The following is a 24,553-nucleotide window of genomic DNA, read 5'->3' on the forward strand; positions in this document are numbered from 1 at the left end:
ACTCCAGAGTTTACAGGTGCCAGATAGAATTATTGAGCAGAGAAGATTTAGTGCTTGCTTGTTAAACACATCTGAATAGTCTTCATTATCAATATTTTTTCTCTTAGGTTTTTGTTGATAGCATGATTCTCATGATATATCTTTATTTGCCCAGTTCTGACAGAATTATGAGTTTAGAGAAATGTGTCTCAAGTATAAGAAAACAATATGGAAAGCATGATGACAAATGATAATATCAAAAGTCATTTGTGGCAAATGATGTAGTAATACAATAGGGAGTGGTTGGAGATTTGAATTTTTACATGAGACAGATTAAAACATGGTTTAAACATGGCAAAAAGTTGAAATTACATTGTGTACATTATTTTTTAAATATAATACATTTAGAGGCCAGGTTTGACCACAATATGGCCTGAAAAACAGTTCCCTTTGGTTAGATTTTGGTTTTTTGTGTGTTGGTTTGAGGTGATTATTATTATAGCACATGGCTGTTCTCATGTGTTCCACTTGTTGTCCATGTCTAAGGTAGGACATAGCAATCAAATTCTAGAAGGCCTACAAATAATTCGTATGCTCACCTAGGACTGAGAGTTACTTGGATAGGCAGCTGCTTAGGGTGGATGTGATCCTGCTCCCTCCTCCCTACTACCCCCATTCCTCAAAAATACGGCTTGCCTTCCAAGCATGACAGCAACAACACACGCTTGATGAGATTATTATTATTTTACTGTGTGACTGGACATATCTGTGGCCATGACCAGAGGGGCAGTTAAGGATGCTAAGAACGCTAAACCTCATCAATTGCTATGCATCATCTTTGAGGTCCGACTATGCTAATAAAATGGGATGATTCTGGTGAAGATAGAAAAAGGCCCCTTAGTATAGCCCATGAAAAAAGATATAACGGGGAAAAAAGTTGTAACAGGTCTGGGACACATGAACAATCTTTACCCCAGACTATGATATTATTTTGTGAGGCAGGAAAAATAAACCAGATATTTCCATGTCCCTGAAGCTCTTATATTCCTCCTGCATCCTCTGACTTGATCATGTTCACCTGCTAGTCTTCTAATTACTAATTATGTTTTATAGAAACTTCATTATCTGGCAAGTGTCTAATGAATGCAAGCATTCTTGTCACTTGGAAGGAGTCTTCCCATATTATAGATTTAATTGATTGGAGTTGAGGGTTATAAATCAGTCCTCCACGAGCTTAGTTAATAAGACTCAGACATCAAAACTCTGATTGATTCCAAACCCACTGCCAAAATTCAGTTCTCTGGTTAGCCACGTTGAGAAGCAAACCCTTGAACACTCTGTGGCACTCAATTTTGGGAAGTGGGTGGTAGCAGTATATTCTGGGGACAACGCTCTGGTATTGATTTAAAATTTTTCTAATTTTAAAAGTAATTTGGAAAAACTGAGTTTAAAACTGTATTTTGATGGAAACTTCTAATCTGTGATCCAAAGTCCTCAGCATTTTTCTTATTTTTTTTTCAAAATGTGAAAACTGAGTTGAAGAAATCTGTTTAGTTTCCATGGAAATGGTGCCAATTAATTTTTTTCCTTTTCCTCAGGAAAATTCCTTGACTTAGCAACAATGAAACTTCCTGGCAATCCCTTGGCAGTCTTCAACATAGGGCATCTGAAAACGTCTGTACTTAAAATGGAAAAATAGTTGGCTCTCATAATTCCTTTCCTTTCAGTAAAAAAATAATATATACTGAAATAATTGAATAATTTCCTTAACCATTAAAGAACCTGTCCAGTCCCTTTAAAAAATCCTGACTCTGCAAACACTTCACACAAGGGTCTTTTTTTGTTGTTGTTATTCTCTACCAAATAGTTTATCATTGGTTAAGTATGTATTACTTTTCCTATTACACCATGAAATCCCAGGATATTTGAAGAGTATTCATTAATTTAGGCATAAGCAGTTTTGATTGCTAAGTATGTTCTATGGTCTAGATGGTCATAAATATCTGAAAACGTTTAGAGAAGAATGGTTGAACAGAGTAAGGCCATTAGGTATTTGATTTTAAAAAATTTCTTCCCAGTTCTTTTTAAAAAAATCTTTATTTAATTTGTTACGATATTGTGCCTGTTTTATGTTTTTGTTTCTTGGTGGAGAGGCATGTGGAATCCTAGCTTCCCCATCAGGGATCAAACTCGCACACCCCACATTGAAAGGTGAAGTCTCAACCACTGGGCTGCCAGGGAAGTCCGCCTTCCCAATTATTCTTGTTTTTTTCTCTACATTCTGATTTCAGATTGCAGTCATCAGGAATTTTCTTTACATTTTGTAAGATTTAATGTTCCTTGAAAACAAAACAATATTCTTTTCCATTCTGCTGAATTACTGATGTCCACAGTTAAAGGAACCGAGAAAGGAACTGCTTTAAGTTGACTAATCAAAAATATCATCAATAATTGGATTGAAATATCTAGACAGAAAAATTCACACAAAAATTCAATTAAAATTTTCAAATCCCAAGAACTAAAAAATAAATCAAGTTATCATTGATCTTGAGGAAGCAAATTAAGTAACAAGATATGGACAGATGTTAACCCAATAAAATATTTTATAATTTAGGTTCTTGTTTTCTTTCATCATTCCCTCTGCCCCTTTTCTTCTGAGTAAACAAGGGATTACTCTCCTATACTTATGGTAGAATAATAATAGGTTTCACACAGGCTTCCAAAACATCAGCAGCCTTTCCTTATATTGCTCTCTGTGGGACAACCAGAGGATAATACATCAGGCATTCTGAGATCCCTTCATTACACTTGCCACTTGTTACTTTCTTTCATCTCCTTCTTCACATCATCCCCTTAATTCTAACATGATTTAATTAAAGTATGATAATTGAATAATTTGCTAAAAATGCTTCATGGGAACTTTCTCCCAAAGAGCTCAAAGCAACCCCTCTCTTTACTCTTTCCAGAGTTCTACGAGATGTGTGGAGGAGTCCAGATAGGAATAATCTTCTCTACTTTAATTCTTCAATAACTGTTTGATCCAAGCTCTACAATGCTCTCAAACGGAGTTCTGCAACTATTTCTTAAGAGAGCTAAAGGCACAGTGGGAGGATAATAGTAGACTTAAAAAGATATTTCTTTCCCTTCAAAATAAGAAATCACTAGAAATAAAAAATTGTCCAGTAAGGACATATGAATTTTTGCATATGAATTTTTAAGCAGTATATCCAAGTGATCTGTGGGAGACTGGAAGTTCAGGCTCATCATGTACTGCATTCAAATACCACGTATTTGTTGGAAGAATGATATAAGCACAATGTCACTGTCATGAGAAAAGCCACTTGAAGTAATGGGTGAACATCATTCATTTAAGGACACACCTTTCTTTGGAGGATGATCCAGGGCATCCCAGGAGCAAGTCCACTGAGATTATGTATTCAATAGGTCAACAGGTGTTAGAAGTTGGTGCAATCAGTACCTTGCCATTTACATAATGGAACAAAAAGAGACTATGGAAGTGGTTAGTGGCTGCTGGTAGAATAACTTCCAGCTTTATTTTAATGTCTCTCTCAGTGATTTACAGGTAACAATTTTAAGGTAACATTACTTGAAGGCCTTACAAATAGCTGAGAAAAGAAGAGAAGCTAAAGGCAAAGGAGAAAAGGAAAGATATATCCATTTGAATGTAGAGTTCCAAAGAATAGCAAGGAGAGATAAGAAGGCCTTCCTCAGTGATCAACACAAAGAAATAGAGGAAAACAATAGAATGGGAAAGACTAGAGATCTCTTCAAGAAAATCAGAGATACCAAGTGAACATTTCATGCAAAGATGGAGTCAATAAAGGACAGAAATGGTATGGACCTAACAGAATCAGAAGATATGAAGAAGAGGTGACAAGAATACACAGAAAAACTAAACAAAAAAGATCTTCACGACCCAGATAACCACAATAGTGTGATCCCTCACCTAGAGCCAGACATCTGGAATGTGAAGTCAAGTGGCCCTTAGGAAGCATCACTATGAACAAAGCTAGTGGAGGTAATGGAATTCCAGTTGAGCTATTTCAAATACTAAAAGATAATGCTTTGAAAGTGCTGCACTCAATATGCCAACAAATTTGAAAAACTCAGCAGTGGCCACAGGACTGGAAAAGGTCAGTTTTCACTCCAATCCCAAAGAAAGGCAATGCCAAAGAATGCTCAAACTACCGCACAATTGCACTCAGCTCACACGCTATCAAAGTAATGCTCAAAATTTGCCAAGCCAGGCTTCAACAGTACATGAACCATGAACTACCAGATGTTTGATGGATTTAGAAAAGGCAGAGGAACCAGAGATCAAATTGCCAACATACATTGGATCATCAAAAAAGCAAGAGAGTTGAGAAAAACATCTACTTCTGCTTTATTGACTATGCCAAAGCCATTGACTGTGTGGATCCCAACAGACTGTGGAAAATTCTGAAAGAGATGGGAATATCAAACCACCTTACCTGCCTCCTGAGAAATCTGTACTCAGGTCAAAAGGCAACAGTAAGAACTGGACATGGAACAACAGACTGGTTCCAAATTGGGAAAGGAGTGTGTCAGGCTGTATATTGTCACCCTGCTTATTTAATTTATATGCAGAGTACATCATGAGAAATGCCAGGGTGGATGAAGCACAAGTTGGAATCAGGATTGCCAGGAGAAATATCAATAACCTCAGATATGCAGATGACATCACCCTTATGGCAGAAAGCGAAGAGGAACTGAAGAGCCTCTTGATGAAAGTGAAAGAGGAGAATGAAAAGTTGGCTTAAAGCTCAACATTCAGAAAACTAAGATCATGGCATCTGGTCCCATCATTTCATGGGAAATGGAGAAACAGTGGAAACAGTGACAGACTTTATTTTCTTGGGCTCCAAAATCACTGCAGATAATGACTGCAGCCATGAAATTAAAAGACACTTGCTCCTTGGTAGAGAAGCTATGACCAAGCTAGACAGCATATTAAAAAGGAGAGACATTATTTTGCCAACAAAGGTTCATCTAGCCAAAGCTACGTTTTTTCCAGTAGTCATGTATGGATGTGAGACTTGGACTATAAAGAAAGCTGAGTGCCAAAGAATTGATGCTTTTGAGCTGTGGTGTTGGAGAAGACTCTTGAGAGTCCCTTGGACTGCAAAGAGATCCAACCAGTCCATCCTAAAGGAAATCAGTCCTGAATATTCATTGGAAGGACTGATGCTGAAGCTCCAATACTTAGGCCACCTGATGTTAAGAACTGACTCATTGGAAAAGACCCTAATGCTGGGAAAGATTGAAGGCAGGAAGAGAAGTGGATGATGGATGATGAGATGGTGGGATGGCGTCACATACTCAATGGACGAGTTTGAGGAAGCTCTGGGAGTTGGTGATGGATAGGGAAGCCTGGCATGCTGTGGTCCATGGGGTCACAAAGAGTCGGACACGACTGAGTGACTGAATTGAACTGACTTTGGAGTGATGTTATTTCAGAAGTGCACTGAGGTTAAAAGCATCAGTACATGTTCACTGATTATCAAAGCATCCAGCGCTACCTCCATTTCTGCCACCTTTTACGTTCTGCATTTCTGAATCTTGGACCAAGGCCTTATTATCAGAAAAATAATCACCTGCTAGAGTCTCTCTTTTCAACAGGAACCAAGAGTGTCAGGGAAGATTGGAAGCAGCCACCTTCTATGGGACCAGAGGAAAACATTCCTCCTGTGTGAGATGCCTCTGTAGCTACAATGTTTATTTCTTTTCTGTATTACAAATAATTATTCAAAAAAACCAAAAATCGAAAAACATTGGGTCCAGTGCCTAAGGCAAGAGAACCGTGAGAAAAGGGTACAATCTTTGACTGGAGTTCAATACAGAGCACAGAAAACCCAGGCTGGTCTCCTCTGGGGAATCAGTCATCTGCCCCTCCTAGCAAGTTAAGTTCTAGAGACTTCTCTCTAAAGGTCTCTGAGCCTTGTTAGAGAATTGTCTTACTTGACCCTCCTAGAGCTGTGATAACAAACAACATCATCAACATCACCACAGATATCCTCATACGGCTTTTGTTAATTTCTTTCCTTTTGTTAATTAAAATAATTTACTTTTATTAACTAAAAGAATTTTTTTTGCATTAATCTTATTATGGAAAAGTTACATTTGGGTAAGATAGTGACTTAGTAAAATTAATCAAGTACACAGCTGTTTACTTCTATCTCAGGAGATTTTAGTCAGTATTCATTAGACTTCTTTAACTCTTACTTAAAGATTATCAAATAAGCTGAAGTTCATATCAATACCTTGTTTCTTAGGACCATGGAACTTGTCACTATCAGATTGTCTTCTGGCAGCCTTTTGTTGAAACACTGTAAAAAATAGAACACATATTATTTATTGAACATAAACATTAAAAAGAACATCCTGTAGAAGACTCTAGGAAACTATAATGCAATACTTCATTTTCCTTAGTAACAATTCCTGAATTGTATTATTTTTTGAGTAGGAGGATTATTAAATTTACAATTTTCTCATTTGTGCAGCTTATCAGTCATTTCAAAAAGCATCTTCTTTGCTCAGAGTAGTATAATACTGATGGAACGCCTCATTAAACTGCTTAAATCAAGATATTATTCCATTTTGATATCAGGTAAAGATAAAAGCTGCATTTTGTTAAAAGTGATTAATGGTAAAATCACATGAAAAATTCCATTTGTACAGAAATTACTCATGCTGACTTTTTGGTGATAAGCAAGGATAATAGACTATTTCTTCTTAAACAGATGAAAAGACTGCTGTATTTCACAGATGTAATAATAAAAAAGACACTTTATTCTTGCATCATCTAGCTAGACCTCAGACCTATTAAAGCAGCTTATTTGAATTACTTCATTATCTGAAAAGTGCTTTGTTCTCATTTATTATTTCTCACACAGAATTCTGTGAGACAAGTCAGCATTACTCACCCCATTTTGCAGATGAAAGATAAGATTGATTGTTTAATATTTATTGAGTACCCACAAAGTTCTGTATACCTTCTGGCATTTGTTAATGAAAAAGTCTATAGCCTTTAGAGCTTGACTCTAGAAACTGAACATCCCAGAGTTCTATTTACTTTTAATGGGGAGGCTAAACTAGAGGGTTTGGGAGCTATAAGAGGCCTTGGAGGATTGATCCTATGTCATATGTTTACAGATGAGGAAGGTTGAGATAACTAACATTTAAAAGGGCTACATAATATCGAAATGATCCCAGAACTGTTGGTGGAGATGTGAGTTGGACTCTCAAGCCTTGCACTTCAATCTATTGCGTGGTTCTTCACAGCACTGCTGCCTCTTGTTTTCCATAATCCATAACTGAGGACATACTATACAGGGAATATAACCAATATCTTATTACCTATCAATGGAGTCTGATCTTTAAAAACTGTGAATCACTATATTGTACACCTGTAACTTACAGAACACTGCACATCAACTATTCTCCAATAAAGAAAAAGAATTAGAAATCACATAAGGAAACAAACCACAGGGAGACAAAGTCAGCAAAACAGCTTATCAAGAACTAAATGTAATGAAACACTCTGAAAGAAACTGTAAAATAAGTATGTTCTGTCAAAAGAAAAACAGCAAAGAAGGAGCCCTAGAGAGAGGATTAAAAAGAACCTTAGGGTTGGACTTTCCCAAGACTTCACACTTCCAATTCAAGAAGCATGAGTTCAATCCCTGGTCAGGGAACTAAGTCCCCGGTCAGGGAACTAAAAAGAAAGAACCTTAGGGCATTTCCCACATGCTTGTGTCTTGCTCCCCTGAACAGCTCCCTGGGAGTCCCTGGGGTAACCCGACCGAGGCACACAGGAGTGGCAGTGTTCCAACTGGATGGACGGTGTTTGACCACTCTGTCTGGGAGATGCATCCCAGCAGTATTTTAGCTTCTTTGATTTTAGTATTCTTTAACTGATCTAATATCAAGGTCATATCTGTGATGAATCCAGATAGCACGTTTTCAAATTTAAGGAAGTTGCCTGTGTGTGTGCATGCTAAGTCACTTCAGTCGTGTCTGACTCTTTGTGACCCTATGGACTGCATGCAGCCCACCAGGCTCCTCTGTCCACAGGGATTCTCCAGGCAAGCATACTGGAGTCTTCCAGGGGATCTTCCTGACACAGGGACTGAACCCACATTTCTTATGTCTCATGCATTGGCAAGTGGGTTCTTTACCACTAGTGCCACCTGGGAAGCCATAAGAAAGTTCCCTAAGCCATATCAAATCAACTATTATTTATTATGCACATATACTTTGCCAACTGTTGTCAATAGAAAGGGTACCCTGCTCTACTGTCTTCCTTTAAATAGGAGAAGCAAATATACTTTCAGTGTATGATGTGTTTAAGAGAAATTACACACATGAAATAACATTTTTGGTTGAAAATCAATTTTCTGCTTTAAGTTAGTATTTGGAAAACATGCTAAATATAACTTACTGGCAAGTTCTGAGATTGTGGCTTACATTTTTTTTTTCAAATAAAATATACTGATGGATATATGGTATATGAATATATTTTAGGAATATAAAAGCATTTTTACAAGTGGTGTTTGATTTTTTTCATTGGCCAGTTCTAAAAGTCTTGAAAAAATAAAACACTTTTGAAATTTTAATAACATGCAGACACTCTGAGTTTTTCTACCAATATTGTTAATATAGTAACTGAGACTGTCTCAGACAAAAAATGCTGTAATATGGAATCATTAAAATGGGTAAGCATCTGAATCCAAAGATAAAGTCAGAAAACAAATTTGTCCAATAAAATGCACATTTATTGATAAGCTTTAAGAACTCTGATAAATTGTGAAGCCATGATAAATGAAGTTGCTCAGTCATGTCTGACTCTTTGCGACCCCACGGACTGTAGCCTACCAGGCTCCTCCGTCCATGGGATTTTCCAGGCAAGAACACTGGAGTGGGTTGCCATTTCCTTCTCCAGGAGATCTTCCAGACCCAGGGATTGAACCCTGGTCTCCCACTTTACTTTTTATAGCTTTTTGGCATTAACTTATTAAAAATCACTTTATATTTTGTTGAAATACATTTTGCTGACAAGAAATGTTCAGACTTCGTGAAATATAGGAAATGTTAAACAGGTAAACAGTCTCAGTTTCTAGATTGAGAAGTTATAGCAGTGTATTTAAAGTTGATATTTAAGCAGCTATTGTAGCTATAACATCGTGAAATGCGGTGTAGGATTGGGGTGTGGGATAGGATGCTCTGAGTAGGATGATGATGAAAGTGCTGATCACAGACCTCTTTAAGAGAAGGACAGGCACTAAATCATGCTCCATAGTATTGTTGTTGTTTAGTTGCTAAGTTGTGTTTGACTGTCTGCGACCCCATGGACTGTAGCCTGCTAGGCTCCTCTGTCCACGGGATTTTCCAGGCAAGACTATTGGAACGGGTAGCCGTTCCCTTTTCAAGGAGATCTTCCCGATTTAGGGATAGAATGAATCCACATCTACGTTGGCAGGCGGATTCTTTACCACTGAGCCATTGCGAAGCCCCTCTATCTGTCTAATCTCCCTTAAAATTCCCTCCTAACTCATCTCCCGCTCCATCCACTACAACTGTTTCCCTCCTTCCACCTAGAGGCAAACCTCATTTCCTTACAAAATCTCAATTAGCAATTAACATATTTCCGAACACACCATTTCTCATTGCTATGAAAGTTAGGAGGTGTTTTCGAATATGAGTTTATCTTGGGAAGATACTTGTATTAACTTGTTTCCTGAAGAAAGAGCCAACCCACCCAAATGATGACCAGTACAAACATGCATACCAAGGACACATGCTCTATTAGCCTTAGGAAAAGATACGAATTCCAGAATTTGTTAATCTTTCTTTTTACAGTAAACATTAGCTGAAACATTTAAATTGTGTCTGCCAGTAAAATCTTGGTTCTAGAAAGCTTTATGCATTTTAAGCATAAAATGAATAACATTTATAGGAGACAACTAGAAAATCCATGTTTCAGGGAGAACCAAACATTGAGTATGGATCACTCAGATTTAGATATGAAAGTATTATTTTTGTACAAAGGATTTGTGGTAAGATGACAGTCTGTTCTAAACACACAGTAACTGAAAAAAATCTAAATACCAGAATGGTAATCAACTTGGGACAGTGGAGGGAGTGTAGTTTTATCTTAATATTAACAACATGCATGACGTGGGAAAATGGCTTTTTCCCTCGGGCCTTTATTTCCTTTGCCAATGAAGTTAAGGCTGAGATGATCTCTAGCGTCTTACTCAGTTCTAACATGCTAAAATGCTACCAATTCTTTTTTCCCAAGCCCGTCCAGGCCAAACAGTTCCTGGATAAATTCTTAAATGCACATGAATGTAAATAAAATGCATGGTTTTGAGGAAGCAATTCTTCTTACTGGAGGTTTAGATGAACAGAAACAACAGAAAGTTGAGTCACAGACCAATGTTAGTTTTTTGTAATATATGGAGGTGGTCCTGTCCCCATGTGTTTGAAATCTTGGAGAATATTATTCTTGACAGTATTTTATTGCATCAATGTTCAAATGATGCTGTCAAGGCAATTATGACATAATTGTCAATTTTGATGATTCTGTGACCGAGTGAAACCTTATTTTTCTCTTCCTACCTAAAATTGGAATTTTAGGAGAAAGAATAATGAATGCATTATTAGTACCTTTCACTACCTTTAAACATTAAAAATGTCCATAAAGGAAGAAAAACAATTTTTGAGGCTCGAAATAATCTCAAACAATGCAAATGCCCCAAATACCAACCCATTTATTTTAAATGTTGGTAGAAAGACTTCTGTAAAATATTCTCTAGAATAGAAATGATACTGAATGGGAAAAATTTGCATAGTATTAAATATTCAAAATGTTAAGCAAAGCAGAACTATCAGAAGAGCAGAGGAGGAGGAGAAGGTGAAATATAACGAATTCACTTGCACTGTTTGTCTTTCCAGGTTGCTTCTGCAAGAACATTCTTCATGTCAACCTCATTAGTGGCCTATTTCAAGCAAACAGATTCTTCCAGGGCTGCCCTTCTTTGAAAATCTGATAAAGCTTATTTGGAATTATTTTATAAGTGGCTAAGGTAATGGAAAGTCTGTGCAATAGCCAAGTGCATTCATAAAGAAATGAATTATAAACCACAAAGCCCTTGATGTTCCATGCCCATTAGAAGTGTGAAATGAAATGCTCTTTGGAGCTGTATACCTATCACTGTTGATAGTTCCTGAAACCAGGGATTCGCTATAAAGTGAAATATACAGATCAGTATTTTGCTTCAGGTCCTCAGTATAGCAGAGTTTATTAATCACTCAGCCAACTTTCATTAGATTGCTAACCATGTAGCTAAGTGCTGTGCTAGGTCCTAAGGATGCAAAGGTAAACAAGACACGGTCAGTTTTCATTCTGTCCTCCATTTTGGCGTCTTATTTTGAGCAAGAGTCAAATGTGTCATTAGTGCCTACTGATGAGAGGACAGAGATGAGAAGCAGGCAGGAAGGGCAGGGGCCATAGTGCAACCTCCACAGCCCTGCCCTGCCTGCCTTGTTCCCCATCTGTACCCCGAGCATGCTAATGGCATAAAGGCAGAGTGAGGTAAAGACAAGCAATGTAAACAACTCCTGTCTAGCCAGCAAAGGCAGGGAATGGAATGTTCTAACCCTGTAAGTACTCATACTAACTAATCAAATCAAAGCTCAGGAAAGAGATGTAGCCTCTTTGCAAATGGATCAAGATAGACCGAGCACTCCAGTCAGCTTACAAGCACCATTTCATTCTGTTAGCAATAGCTGTGGGTTGCCAATTTCAACACATTTATTGAACTCAGGTCACCACATTTGAATAGGTGTGTGAGGGGTGGCAGGGTCACAAACAGAAATAGTCACATCAGCCACGTGACATGAAGGTCTTTCCTCTGAAAGCAGTTTACTGACTGGCTGACATAGAGCCAGGAGTTGCGGGATTTTTGGGGGAGAGGAGGACGGTGAGATCTACAAATGGTCAGCCAGCACACGTGAAGTCACAGATGTGGTTACAGCATACTTGGGAGATTGGTGGGGATGGGAAGTTGGAAAGTACATATCTGCATGAAGGAAAATAGTACAGAAATTCTAATTCAGTGGAAATATCAATGACTGCTTTGGTTTCCTAAGGAGAAAACATTAATTTTCTTTCCCGTTTGTAATGGAAACTTTTAAGTCTGATAGATGTGTTCCCACAAAAATCTTCTCCCAAACCAGGAAATCTCACTATAAATTACCTTTTCTACTTCTAAGGAACTTAATTTTTATTTAAGTAGAATACAAACTGCTTTGATTTGCATATTTATCCTTTTTGATGCAAATAAGAATGTTTCTGTTTTTGAAATGGTTTTTATTAAGGAAGTTGGGACATTCAGAGAATGGCAGGAGTTGGTTTATGGAATTCTGTGTCATTAGAGCTTGAGTCCATTATAATGAGTGTTGAGCAAAGTCTCCACTCCACGACTGGGCAGGCAGGTCTGTCTTCCTCTTGAACCAGGCAGGCAACATGTGCTGAATACCTACTTCTACAGAGCATTTAACTGGGGGCTAATTTCTTCCCATAGGATTTCATGTGGGCTCACTGTTTGACTTTACTTTTTGAACATCTGTATTTAATAAAAAAGGATATTAGGATAGACATTAGTAATGTCCCTAGTAATTTTTCTTTTGTTTCAAAGGGAAGTGGTTTGGGGACTTCCCTGGTGACTCAGTGGTTAGGGACATTGATTCTATCCCTGGTTGAGGAATGAAGATCCCACAAGTTGCAATGCCAAAAGAAAAAATAAAAAGCAAAGAGAAGTGAATTGGGTTGTTAGGAAGTCACCGCCATCCTCTAGAAGCTGTGATAAGTTTACCTTTCGGTTCTCTGGCCTCTTTTTTGCTTTATATCAGGAAATATTGCTGTCCTATATAATAACCAGTAAGATCAGGTCACTCTCACTCTGAATAAACATTAAATACTAGTTCTGCCAAAAGATTCAAACTACAAAAATGCAGATTGAAACTTCTAAAGGAAAGGGTTGTTGGAGATTTTCTTGTTTCTTATGGTGGATCTGCATTGCTATAAACTTCCCTCTTAGAACTGCGTTTGCTGTGTCCCATAGATTTTGGAAAGTTGTGTTTTTATTTTCTGACTTCCTGTCTGATTTCTTCATTAACCTGTTGTTTTTTTAGTAGCATGTTGCTTAGTCTCCATATGTTTGTGTTTTTCCCATTTCTCCCCTGTAGCTGATTTCTACTTTCATTCCATTGTGGTTGGAAAAAATGCTCGATATAATTTCTATCCTCTTAAATTTGTTGAGACACATTTTGTGGCCTGGCATATAAGCTAGTAACATCTATGTCTTAGCCATGACAATCAAAAATGTCTCTAAATATTGCCAAATGTCTCCAAATGTCTCCTGGAAGGCAAATCACCACCAGTTAAGAACTACTACTCTAGGTCAATCGGACTTCTTATTAAAATACAAATTTAACAGAGACTCTAGTGGTAAAGAGACACAGATTTGATCCTTGGGTTGGGAAGATCCCCTGGGGGAGGGCATGGCAACCCACTCAAGTATTCTTGCCTGGAGAATCCCATGGACAGAGGAGCCTGTCAGGCTATAGTCCATAGGGGCGTAAAGAGTCGGACATGACTAAAGTGATTCATGAGGAACACAAGAGTATTGTACTTTAAGGGGTAAAGACCAGAATTCCCAGTGTAAGCACAGCTTGAACTGTTCCTTTGCAGAGCTGCACCAGTACCCTATCCATATCTTACAAATAGATGATACATATGTCCTTCTATCCTGAGAACACCTGTGATATACTAAGTCCTGAAAATAATGGTTTGGGCAAGGTCACTGGGTCAGAGAATAGAATGCAAGACACTTGATCTAAGGCTTACTTTAATATATGTGACCATATCTCTTCACTAATGAGGATAGATAATAATGCGAAAGCTGAAGTTCCAATACTTTGGCCACCTGATTCAAAGAACCAACTCATTGGAAAAGACTCTGATGCCAGGAAAAATTGAGGGCAGTAGGAGAAGAGGGTGGCAGAGGATGAGATGTTGGATGGCATCACCTACTCAATGGACATGAGTCTGAGCAAGCTCCGAGTTGGTGAAGGACAGGGAAGCCTGGTGTGCTGCAGTCCACGGGGTTCAAACAGCCGGACATAACTGAGTGACTGAATAACATCAATGAGATAGAAGCCATTCCATTCTGTCACATTTACCATAATATGGATTAATTTTCCTAAGTGATTTACAATGTTTTTTTTTTCTTCTCTGCTTGCATTTCAGTTGCATTGGACGTGATCAATTTCAAGTACAAGTGAATTGCAAGTGGAAAATTTCTGAGCAACTGAGTTGTACTTGACATTTTAGGGTCCCAGTAGCTGAGTAGCTCTCAAAAAGGTCATATACAACTTTGTTGCACTGTAAAATGCCAAGGGCAACTCAGTAGCAATTGAGAATTGAAAGGGAAATTATATTCTATCCCAAATCAGCAACATGGACTCTGAAGAATGATCTTGGTTTTATTAATTGTGTGAGGGGAAAATGGGAAATTGTTCATTGACGCTGAAAAATTTTCCACAATAGACAGTCATCTCTTTGCATGATTTATGGATATAGTTTTATTACCAATCTATCTATACTATGAAAAGTTCTCACTTTGTTTCTTTGATTAGTCTTAAATCAAGAATTCTGTCACTAAGGATTGTAAATCCTTGTTAATTCCTCTATATTCTTGAAGCTTAATGAATCTAATTTTTTCAGTGCTATAGGGAGCAAAAGATGGAGAGAATATGGTATTTAGAAGCAGGCAGACTTCAAAAACTTTTCATTAAGAAAAATGAATTATTCTTTTTTGGTTGTTAACATAAAATTAGGTTTAGTATAATAAGAATGGAATTTTAAAAACCCAGGAACATATCTCTTGATAAAATGAACCATGGATTCAATTTTGTATTAATAAGCTACATTTCTGTGGACAGGGGACAGTGGTGATGGTGGAGATAGATTTTCTGTCTGATATGTTATGCTGCATGAAAGAAGTTAGGATGCTTAGTTATAAGTGAATATTCTAGAAGCTTGTCCCATTATGTATGGGCTCCCCTCTTAAAAATAGGAGTACTTAGAATACTTAGTTTAAAATCGGAAATTTAGAAATTAGTAAATTGATATATTCTTCTGATCATCCTCTGTAGTGCTAGTGAAGTCTCCTATTCTACCCACATTGATGTGGTTCTTGTCACTTTTGTCATTTATTTGTACTTGCTTGTGTGCTCCGTCACTTAAGTTGTGTCCAACTCTTTGTGATCCCAGTCTGTCAGGCTCCTCTGTCCATGGGATTCTCCAGGCAAAATTACTGGAGTAGGTTTCCAAGCCCTCCTCCAGGGGATCTTCCTGATCCAGGGATCAAACCCATGTCTCTTGCATCTCTGCATTGACAGGTGGATTCTTTACCACTTGAGACACCTGGGAAGTCCAAACAATCCTTAAGGTACATATTATTTCTGTTCCCAACTTAGAATGAGGAATTTGAATCTCAAATATATGAAGTTTTTTGCTTAGGTAATATCAGCTGAATCTGAATCCTACCTTTAAAGCAGTATTGGGAAAACCCAACTTTCCTCCTGGGCTTTTCTTTTCTGTGTGTCTCCACCATCTTACACCACTCTCGTCCTTCATTTCAGACACTTCTGGTCACCAAATGTGTGGGCTTCCCCCACCCCCCACCAAGTCCTACAACGCCATATGAATACACCACAATTTCCATCATTCAAATTCAATTCTGAGACTATCTACCTGGGCATTGTGTCAGATCAACAGATTAAGAGCTCAGTCCCATAAATCTGCTTCCATTCTACTGCAGGTGCCAGTCCCAAGGTTTCCTACAACTTCTGTCTGATTTGGTTACAGATTGGAGATTCTTACAACCTCCCTCAGGTTCTATTAAAATGCTGGAGTAGCTCACAGAACTCAGGGAAACACTTATTTCCCACTTTATTGAAGAGTATGATAAAGGATACAGATGAACAGCCAGATAGAGAGATATATAGGGCAAAGTCTGGGAGTCTCTGGCACAAGAGAGTCTGTCCCCATAGCATTGGGGGGCATGTCACCCTTTCTATGTGTTTGACAACCTGGAAGCTCCTGAAAACCTGTAATATCAACATTTCATGGAGGCCTCCCCACACAGTCATGATTGAAAATTTCAAGCTTCTAATCACTTGGATGGGGCTTTCCCAGTGGCTCGGTGGTAAAGAATCTGCCTGCAATGCAGGAGATGCAGGGGATGTGAGTTCAATTCCTGGGCAAAGAGTCAGACATGACTAAGCAACTAAACACACACACACACAAAGACACACACAGACACACATATACATATATATTCTATTATCCCACAAAAGCCAACATGATTTTCCTGTATCTCTCTGGTTTATTTGCCTACTCATTTTACTATCACTTTTTTGAGTTTTTGAAACAGTAAGTTGGGCATCTGCATTCTTCTTCCATCCCCCACTCCACACCCTTCTCTTTTGGCTACTTTAACATACCCCGGATGTGCCAACATTCTGCTATTGCTTCTGTGCTCTGGCAAGAACTAGAGCAAACTTATATTCTTCAAATTGAATGGATGGCTTTCTGGGAAATGGTGGATATTCTATTTAATAGAGTTGCCTGAGCTAGGAAAGAAAAAAGGAAGCCGTGATGAAAGACATTTATCCTATGAAATGCAAAGAACATCAAAAAAGAACTGGCTGATGAGGTAATGTTTTCCTAATGTGAGAACAATATGATCAACAATCAATAGCATAAAAGGAAGAGGCCAACAAGTATATCCCAATAAAAGAGAAAAGGAAGAAATAACGGAAAGGGTCTTTGATGACCTCATTTGTAGTACTGGTTTTGCTACTGGTTTGAAATATGGGTAAAATAATCATATTTTCTTGTATATACTTAAGTGCAAAACAAAACCAAAATAAATCACATAACAGTAATCCCTGTCTGCATATAACACAAATGCTGTGAGAACAAATTTGATTGTGTAATTGAATGAAAGATTTCCTGTAAATATTGATAGGTGTTGGACTTGGGATGAGTAGGTGAGATAAATAGCCTTTAAATTTCTTAGAAACTCAACATTTCTAAGATTCTTTAAAGTTCTTGTGTGTCTGTATAAAAGACAAATTGCACCATGGTTATGTAGTGGATTTGAATAATTAATACACAGAAAGAATTTATCATCTGGTTCTTAATAAAACTTTATATAATTAATAAACATATGAATGAGAAGGAGAACCATCCCAATACTCTTACAGAACTTAGAGCTTGGTTGGCAGTCTAAAGCAGGCATTGCTTCTAATTCATTCTTCAGTGAAATAAGGCAATCATCTATGACGAACAGTTTGTTCTTGGAGAAAGTGAATAGAAGTACCATGGCACACAAGGCACAGAGGGTGAAAGGAGTTTCAGACACTAGACTGAACACAGGGAGAACACGTTAAATAGTGCATTCTGAGTGGCGAAATTTCCCAGGATTCTTCCCAGACTCCGATCTCAAGTAGATATATAAATTAGGTTACAATTAGTTGGAATTTACTCTAGATATATTGAAAAACAGGAGATTCAGTCAGTTCAGTTCAGTCGCTCAGTCGTGTCCAACTCTCCGCGACCCCATGAATCACAGCACGCCAGGCCTCCATGTCCATCACCAACTCCCGGAGTTCACTCAAACTCATGTCCACAGAGTCGGTGATGCCATCCAGCCATCTCATTCTCTGTCATCCCCTTCTCCTCCCGCCCCCAACCTTTCCCAGCATCAGAGTCTTTTCCAGTGAGTCAACTCGTCGCATGAGGTGGCCAAAGTATTGGAGTTTCAGCTTTAGCATCAGTCCTTCCAATGAACACCCAGGATCGATCTCCCTCAGAATGGACTGGTTGGATCTCCTTTCCGTCCAAGGGACTCTCAAGAGTCTTCTCCAACACCACAGTTCAAAAGCATCAATTCTTCAGCGATCAGCTTTCTTCACAGTCCAACTCTCACATCCATACATGACCATGGGAAAAACCATAGCCTTGACTAGACGGACCTTTGCTGGAAAAGTAATGTCTCTGCTTTTTAATATACTATCAAGGTTGGTCATAACTTTCCTTCCAAGGAGTAAGCGTCTTTTAATTTCATGGCTGCAATCAGCATCTGCAGTGATTTTGGAGCCCAAAAAATAAAGTCTGACACTGTTTCCACTGTTTTTCCATCTATTTCCCATGAAGTGATGGGACCAGATGCCATGATCTTTGTTTTCTGAATGTTGAGCTTCAAGCCAACCTTTTCACTTTCCTCTTTCACTTTCATCAAGAGGCTTTTTAGTTCCTCTTCACTTTCTGCCATAAGGGTAGTGTCATCTGCATATTGGAGGTTATTGATATTTCTCCCAGCAATCTTGATTCCAGCTTGTGCTTCTTCCAGCCCAGCGTTCCTCATGATATACTCTGAATACAAGTTAAATAAGCAAGGTGACAATATACAGCCTTGACGTACTCCTTTTCCTATTTGGAACCAGTCTGTTGTTCCATGTACAGTTCTGACTGTTGCTTCCTGATCTCATACAGGTTTCTCAAGAGGCAGGTCAGGTGGTCTGGTATTCCCATCTCTTTCAGAATTTTCCACAGTTTATTGTGATCCACATAGTCAAAGGCTTTGGCATAGTCAATGAAGCAGAAATAGATGTTTTTCTGGAACTCTCTTGCTTTCTCCATGATCTAGCGGATGGTGGCAATTTGATCTCTGGTGCCTGCTTTGATCTACCTAAACTTACACTTTGGGTTAATTCAGTGAAAAGGCTGGTTACGTCATTGCCCTACAGTGCAGTCCACAAGTGAGCAGGGAAAGTTTCCATTTAGGTTTTGGTGCTTCATTCTTCAACATAAAAGCATAGTGAAGAAGAGTCACCTATGTGATGGAGGTATCAAGAGTTCCAGACAAACAACAGACAAACAACAAGCAAAGATAATACAGATGATATGAGAACTAAAGAGAAATAAATATCACAGAAAATTATAAATTGAATCAAAGCAAAATGAGACAACAGCCATGAGAAAGAAATTAACCTTCATTGCTCCCCCCACCAATAAACAGGAGAAATGAATGATAGAGAAAAAGAACAAATAGAACACAAGAATGAATTCATGGAAAACAAGAATATGACAGTTGACAGAAGGGTGAGACGATAAAGAGCAAACAGTAGGGAAAGACAACATGGTCCTTCGTGGTCCTGAGAACTCCCTAAAGACTGAGATACAGAAGATGATGTACCTGTTCAAAAATTTCTAGAATATAACCACATTAATTCATTAAATTATATGTCTATCTTCTCTCTTCAAAAAAATATTTATTGGGATTTAACAACTTTGTCAAAGAGTTAGTACAGTTGTCCCTTGGGTTCTACAGGGAATTAGTTCCATGACCTCCTTCCTCCATACCAAAATCTGCAGACGCTCAAGTCTCTTTTGGGCTTCAGGAAATGGCAACCCACTCCAGTGTTCTTGCCTGGAGAATCCCAGGGACGGGGGAACCTGGTGGGCTGCTGTCTATGGGATCACACAGAGTCGGACACGACTGAAGCGACTTAGCAGCAGCAGCAGCAGCAGCAGTGGCTCAGATGGTAAAGAGTCTTCCTACAATGCAGAAGACTGGGGTTCGATCCCTGGGTTTGGAAGATCCCCTGGAGAAGGGAATGGCTACCCTCTCTAGTATCCTTGCTTGGAGAATTCCATGGACAGAGGAGCCTGTTGCAGGCTACAGTCCATGGGGTTGCAAAGAGTTGGACACGACTGAGAGACTAACACTTTCACTTTTCAAGTCTCTTTTATAAAGTGGTACAGTATTTGTCTATAACCTACGTACATTCTCTTGTCTACTGCAAATCATCTCTAGATTACTTATAATACCTAATACAATGTAAATGCTATATAATTCAGAGAAGGCAATGGCACCCCACTCCCGTACTCTTGCCTGGAAAATCCCATGGATGGAGGAGCCTGGTGGACTACAGTCCATGGGGTCACTAAGAGTCGGACAAGACTGAGCGACATCACTTTCACTTTTCACTTTCATACACTGGAGAAGGAAATGGCAACCCACTCCAGTGTTCTTGCCTGGAGAATCCCACGGATGGGGGAGCCTGGTGGGCTGCTGTCTATGGGGTCGCACAGAGTCGGACACGACTGAAGCGACTTAGCAGCAGCAGCTATATAATTAGCTGAAAATACAATATAAATGCTATGTAAGCAGTTGCCCTGGAGGCAAACTCAAGCTTTGCTTTGTGGTACTTTCTGGAATTTTCTCTTAGTGAATATTTTTGATGTGCAGTTGGTTGAATCCTTAGATATGGAATCTGCTGATATGAAGGCCTGGATGTAATATTCTAGAGCCACTATGTTAGACAATGTGAAAATTTCTAATTACAACTTATCCCTTGCCTTAATAATCTAATAAATGTTCCAGCTGACATTTTATTTTATCTGAAATCTTTATTAATTTATTATTGGTTTCTATTTTTTTAATAGTGTCTTAAACATTATCAGCAGATTACTGTTAAGTAGGTGTAAACTATAGTAGAAAAACTTGCTCAATTTTCTTATACAAATCTTTCAATACATACTGTTTACACGATAGAATGGTTTCTTTTGCACATACTGATCACAGATGAATAACTGTTCTTTTTGAGTGAATCTGTGGTATATATTTAAAAGTTCTGCTTGTGTACTTCGTTTAGATTATTTGAATGTATTATATATTGCCTCTCATCTTTAGTTGTCACCCAAACATTCTGATTAATCCCAAATATTTTATTCAAAAATCTCTAATAAAAGGTCAAATTGTACTATATATTTATTTGCGTAGCTGTTGCTTAGAACACCTCAAGGATGGAAACAATGGTTTACTTCACATTTTCAGTCCCTAGGGTGGTATCTAATCCTAAAAGTGGGGTTAAGTGCATGTGTCTGTGAAATACTGATGAATAAAAGTCACGTCTTAGACACCAGTGACATGGAATGCACCAAACCAGAGTACATAAGAATGTTAGGAAATAATAGCAAAGTCAACACATCCTACTGGGGTTATAGATATAAGAAAGCTCTAAGGATTTTTAATGTTTTTTATATTTAGATTTAACTGAGAATGACAAAGAATTGAAATCCAAAATGAAGCAAAAATTCTATCATGGATGAAGTGAGTCTTAATCATTGGGGGTGAAGTGCAATTATCAAAGAAACTGTCGTTGCATAGCTAAGATTCTAGTATTCAAAACTGTTTAGATTTTTTAAAGTTATTGTGAAAGGAAGAGGGGCAAAATGTAAAGCACCTGCATTTTTCTTGTGTTGCATGTTATTCAGGGGAATTGAGCTTCCTCTTATAGAATTATGGAAGAAGCACCGAACAGTATTTCTTTGCACATGCTATGGTTTCACAGTCAAAACTATCCTTCTTAATGAACAATTACAAACCAGAACCCCACACATTGTCCTTAATTTCTTTATCCATTGTGTGTTTAAATTAAAAAGTGGGCCAACACAACTTAACTATGATTCTAAAACACACTTTTAATCGTTGAGGCTTTAGATCCTACCAAAAGACAGGACATCCTCCAAAAACACATACACAAACAAACAGTAACAGCAATAACAAAACAAATTACCTTGTGCTATGTAAGGTGTAGTTTCCTCTTTTGGAGGGATATTTGTGGGTCGTGGTGTGGGGGCAGGAGGTCTGTTCATAATGAATGAATGACTTCCAATTTTTTTCTTTATACTCCTATTAGCCAGTATTGTGTCGTATTCACTGTCATCAATCTCAGCAAAAGTGTATGGGTCTTCCTCCTCTTCCTGATCCTTTTCATCTTCTTTCTTTTCTTCTTCGGAATCACTTCCTGTTTCATATCTTGCACTGAAATCACACCAACTTTGACTTCTTTCCATTTGGCCTTCCAACAATTTCCCTGCTTATAAAATATTTGAATGGTAGTTATTTATATTTTATACAATATTATTGGTGTCCATTTGTCAGTTGCTTGAATTCCACCCCCCCAAATAATTTGTATATTACTCTATAAATTCCAAAAAAAAGAAAAGCGAATCATGTAATTACATATTCTCCTTCAGTCTGTAATTATTAACTTCTTAGAATAAGTTTGTTAAAGACAATGGAATTCTTTGAAAACATACAAATAGGCATATAACTACTTTCCACATAGTTTATGAATGATTTAACATCAGGAAATCAAATCATAAAACTAAGCCTCGAATATCAAATACTTTGAAAGCTTGTGTTTTTCAAGCCTAGTGTTCTCAAATTTTTTTAAAAAACTTGAAGTTATTTTACCTTTTATAGGGATTGAACCAGGTATTTTGTCTAAAATCGATTTCTCTGAAAATGACAGAAGGGAATAGCCAAAAGCACCATTGTTTAGCTTCTCATATTAAGTCTCAATCTGGCTCTCTTGATTTCTATAGGCCAACATGAACCTCTTTCCTTGATAAAGGATATTGAAAGTAGGGTTCATGAAATAAAAGATGGCATAGTAAATCAATGGCTTGAAGATTAATTTTCCAATAATTAATATTTTATGGTTAATAAATAGTCTTTATTCAGTAGTCTTTTATGGTTTTCATATTCAGCAAAATCTTTACATATTTTTATAAGAACCTATTAAAATATTCTAGCAGCAGTTTATTTGGAAGACAAAGATATTATATACTGTGATCAATTAACAAGTTGAAGATAATTTTGATGGCTCTCTCTGCCAGACGATGAGAAAAAACTTTTAAATGTGTCCTTTTGACAAGTGTTAAAGTATTAATGAAAACAATAAAACTGGAAATTATTTCGGTTATTGACTGAAAAACTGTTAATTCTCTGTGTTGTTCTGAGATTCATGCTCATGAACTAAGGAAGAATTAGTCTCCTTTCTGATTAATAAGAATCTGATCAAAAATTTTTAGCTTACTTAATGGATATTTTAGTGGGAAAACTTAGGAGGTAGGGAGAAAGAAAAATGGTTAAGGGTAGAATAAAAAGGTATTATTATAAGAAGATTCAGCAACTGTTTTGGGTAGGCTTATAAGGAGAGACCAAAGGAGAGCCTGAGATCACCTCCCTGCCTATTCAGCTTATTTCAGTTAGTTTAACCCAAGACATATGAATGCTAACATGCCTGGCATTAACTTTAAAATCTCCAAGACTTTCCTTTTCCCTTGTGAATAATATAGTTTTGAGATTCTGACTTCATGACTTCTGTTTCACTGACAGCATCCTAGGTGAAACCAGATTAAGTGTGTGGGAAACACGTGTACAGTGTTTCATTTTTAGCAGAATGTGTCAACTATCTTACTTTTATGAACTGATTTCCTGAGCTGTTAACTCTGTTTCTCCACCTACCTCCTTTCTCAACTCTTTCTAAAGTTGGGCTTGCACTAGAAAGAAAACATTTCACTTTTCATTTCCCAGTGTATCAGATTATACTTTTCATGTTGGAGTTGGATCTGAGTTTTCTCAACTCAAATTGTATACTAGTAAATAATGATTAAAATATATCACTCCTATAATCCAATTTTTGAAATAATTGGGAAAGAATGCAAAACAAAGATAGGAATCCTAACAGCCCAGGAAACCTGTCCATGGAAGAATCTGACACATTCTAATTACAAGCTATAGGGTTTTGGATCTAAGTCGAAGTGAAAGTCACTCATGTGTCCAAATTTTTGCAACCCTATGGACTATACAGTCCATGGAATCCTCCAGGACAGAATACTGGAGCGCGTAGCTATTTCCTTCTTTGGGGGATCTTCCTAACCCAGGGATTGAAACCAGGTCTCCCGCATTGCAGGTGGATTCTTTACCAGCTGAGCTAGCCGGAAAGTCCAAGAATACTGGAGTGGGTAGACTATCCCTTCTCCAGCAGATCTTCCTGACCCAGGAATCAAACCAGGGTCTCCTGCATTGCAGGTGGATTCTTTACCAGCTGAGTTACCAGGGAAATCCAAATCAAAGGGAGATCATAATGATTGTTGCCTTGAAAGTTTGCTGTGAAGATACAAAGAGACAGGACATCAATTATAAACTGAAAAGTGTTCTATGTGACTGTTTTCTCCAATGAATATGTTCATGAATCCATCATAAGGAATTTGATGCTTAGGGCATTCATGAGGTGGCTTCTCTTTATCAGTGACTTGAAGGCAGGAAAACACTTGTACAGAACAATTCCTGAAGCTATCACTGCTGCTGGTGCTGCTGCGTCGTGTCAGTTGTGTCCAACTCTGTGAGACCCCATTGACGGCAGCCCACCAGGTTCCCCTGTCCCTGGGATTCTCCAGGCAAGAACACTGGAGTGGGTTGCCATTTCCTTCTCCAATGCATGCAAGTGAAAAGTGAAAGTGAAGTCGCTCAGTCGTGTCCGACTCTTAGTGACTCCATGAACTGTAACCTACCAGGGTTCTCCGCAAGAATTCTGG

The 24,553-nt window shown here is 38.0% G+C and overlaps 1 protein-coding gene across 9 annotated transcripts in view; it reads right to left on the reverse strand.

Moving 5' to 3' along the window:
* Positions 1 to 24,553, reverse strand: part of BANK1 (B cell scaffold protein with ankyrin repeats 1) — a 360,244-nt gene that overhangs the window by 21,763 nt on the left and 313,928 nt on the right. For 5 of the 9 annotated variants that reach the window (XM_088836203.1, XM_088836205.1, XM_088836206.1 and 2 more), the window contains 2 exons: positions 21,742 to 22,044; positions 6,282 to 6,347 (listed from right to left, as the gene is read on the reverse strand). In XM_088836203.1, coding sequence (XP_088692329.1) covers positions 6,282 to 6,347; positions 21,742 to 22,044 — 369 coding nt within the window. The remainder of the gene's footprint in view (positions 1 to 6,281; positions 6,348 to 21,741; positions 22,045 to 24,553) is intronic. The other 4 variants (XM_088836208.1, XM_088836207.1, XM_088836209.1 and 1 more) reach the window with 1 other exon arrangement.

This window comes from Moschus berezovskii, chromosome 5, assembly GCF_049115385.1.
Source record: "Moschus berezovskii isolate FMDL1 chromosome 5, NW_MosBer_1.0, whole genome shotgun sequence".
Taxonomy (NCBI): domain Eukaryota; kingdom Metazoa; phylum Chordata; class Mammalia; order Artiodactyla; family Moschidae; genus Moschus; species Moschus berezovskii.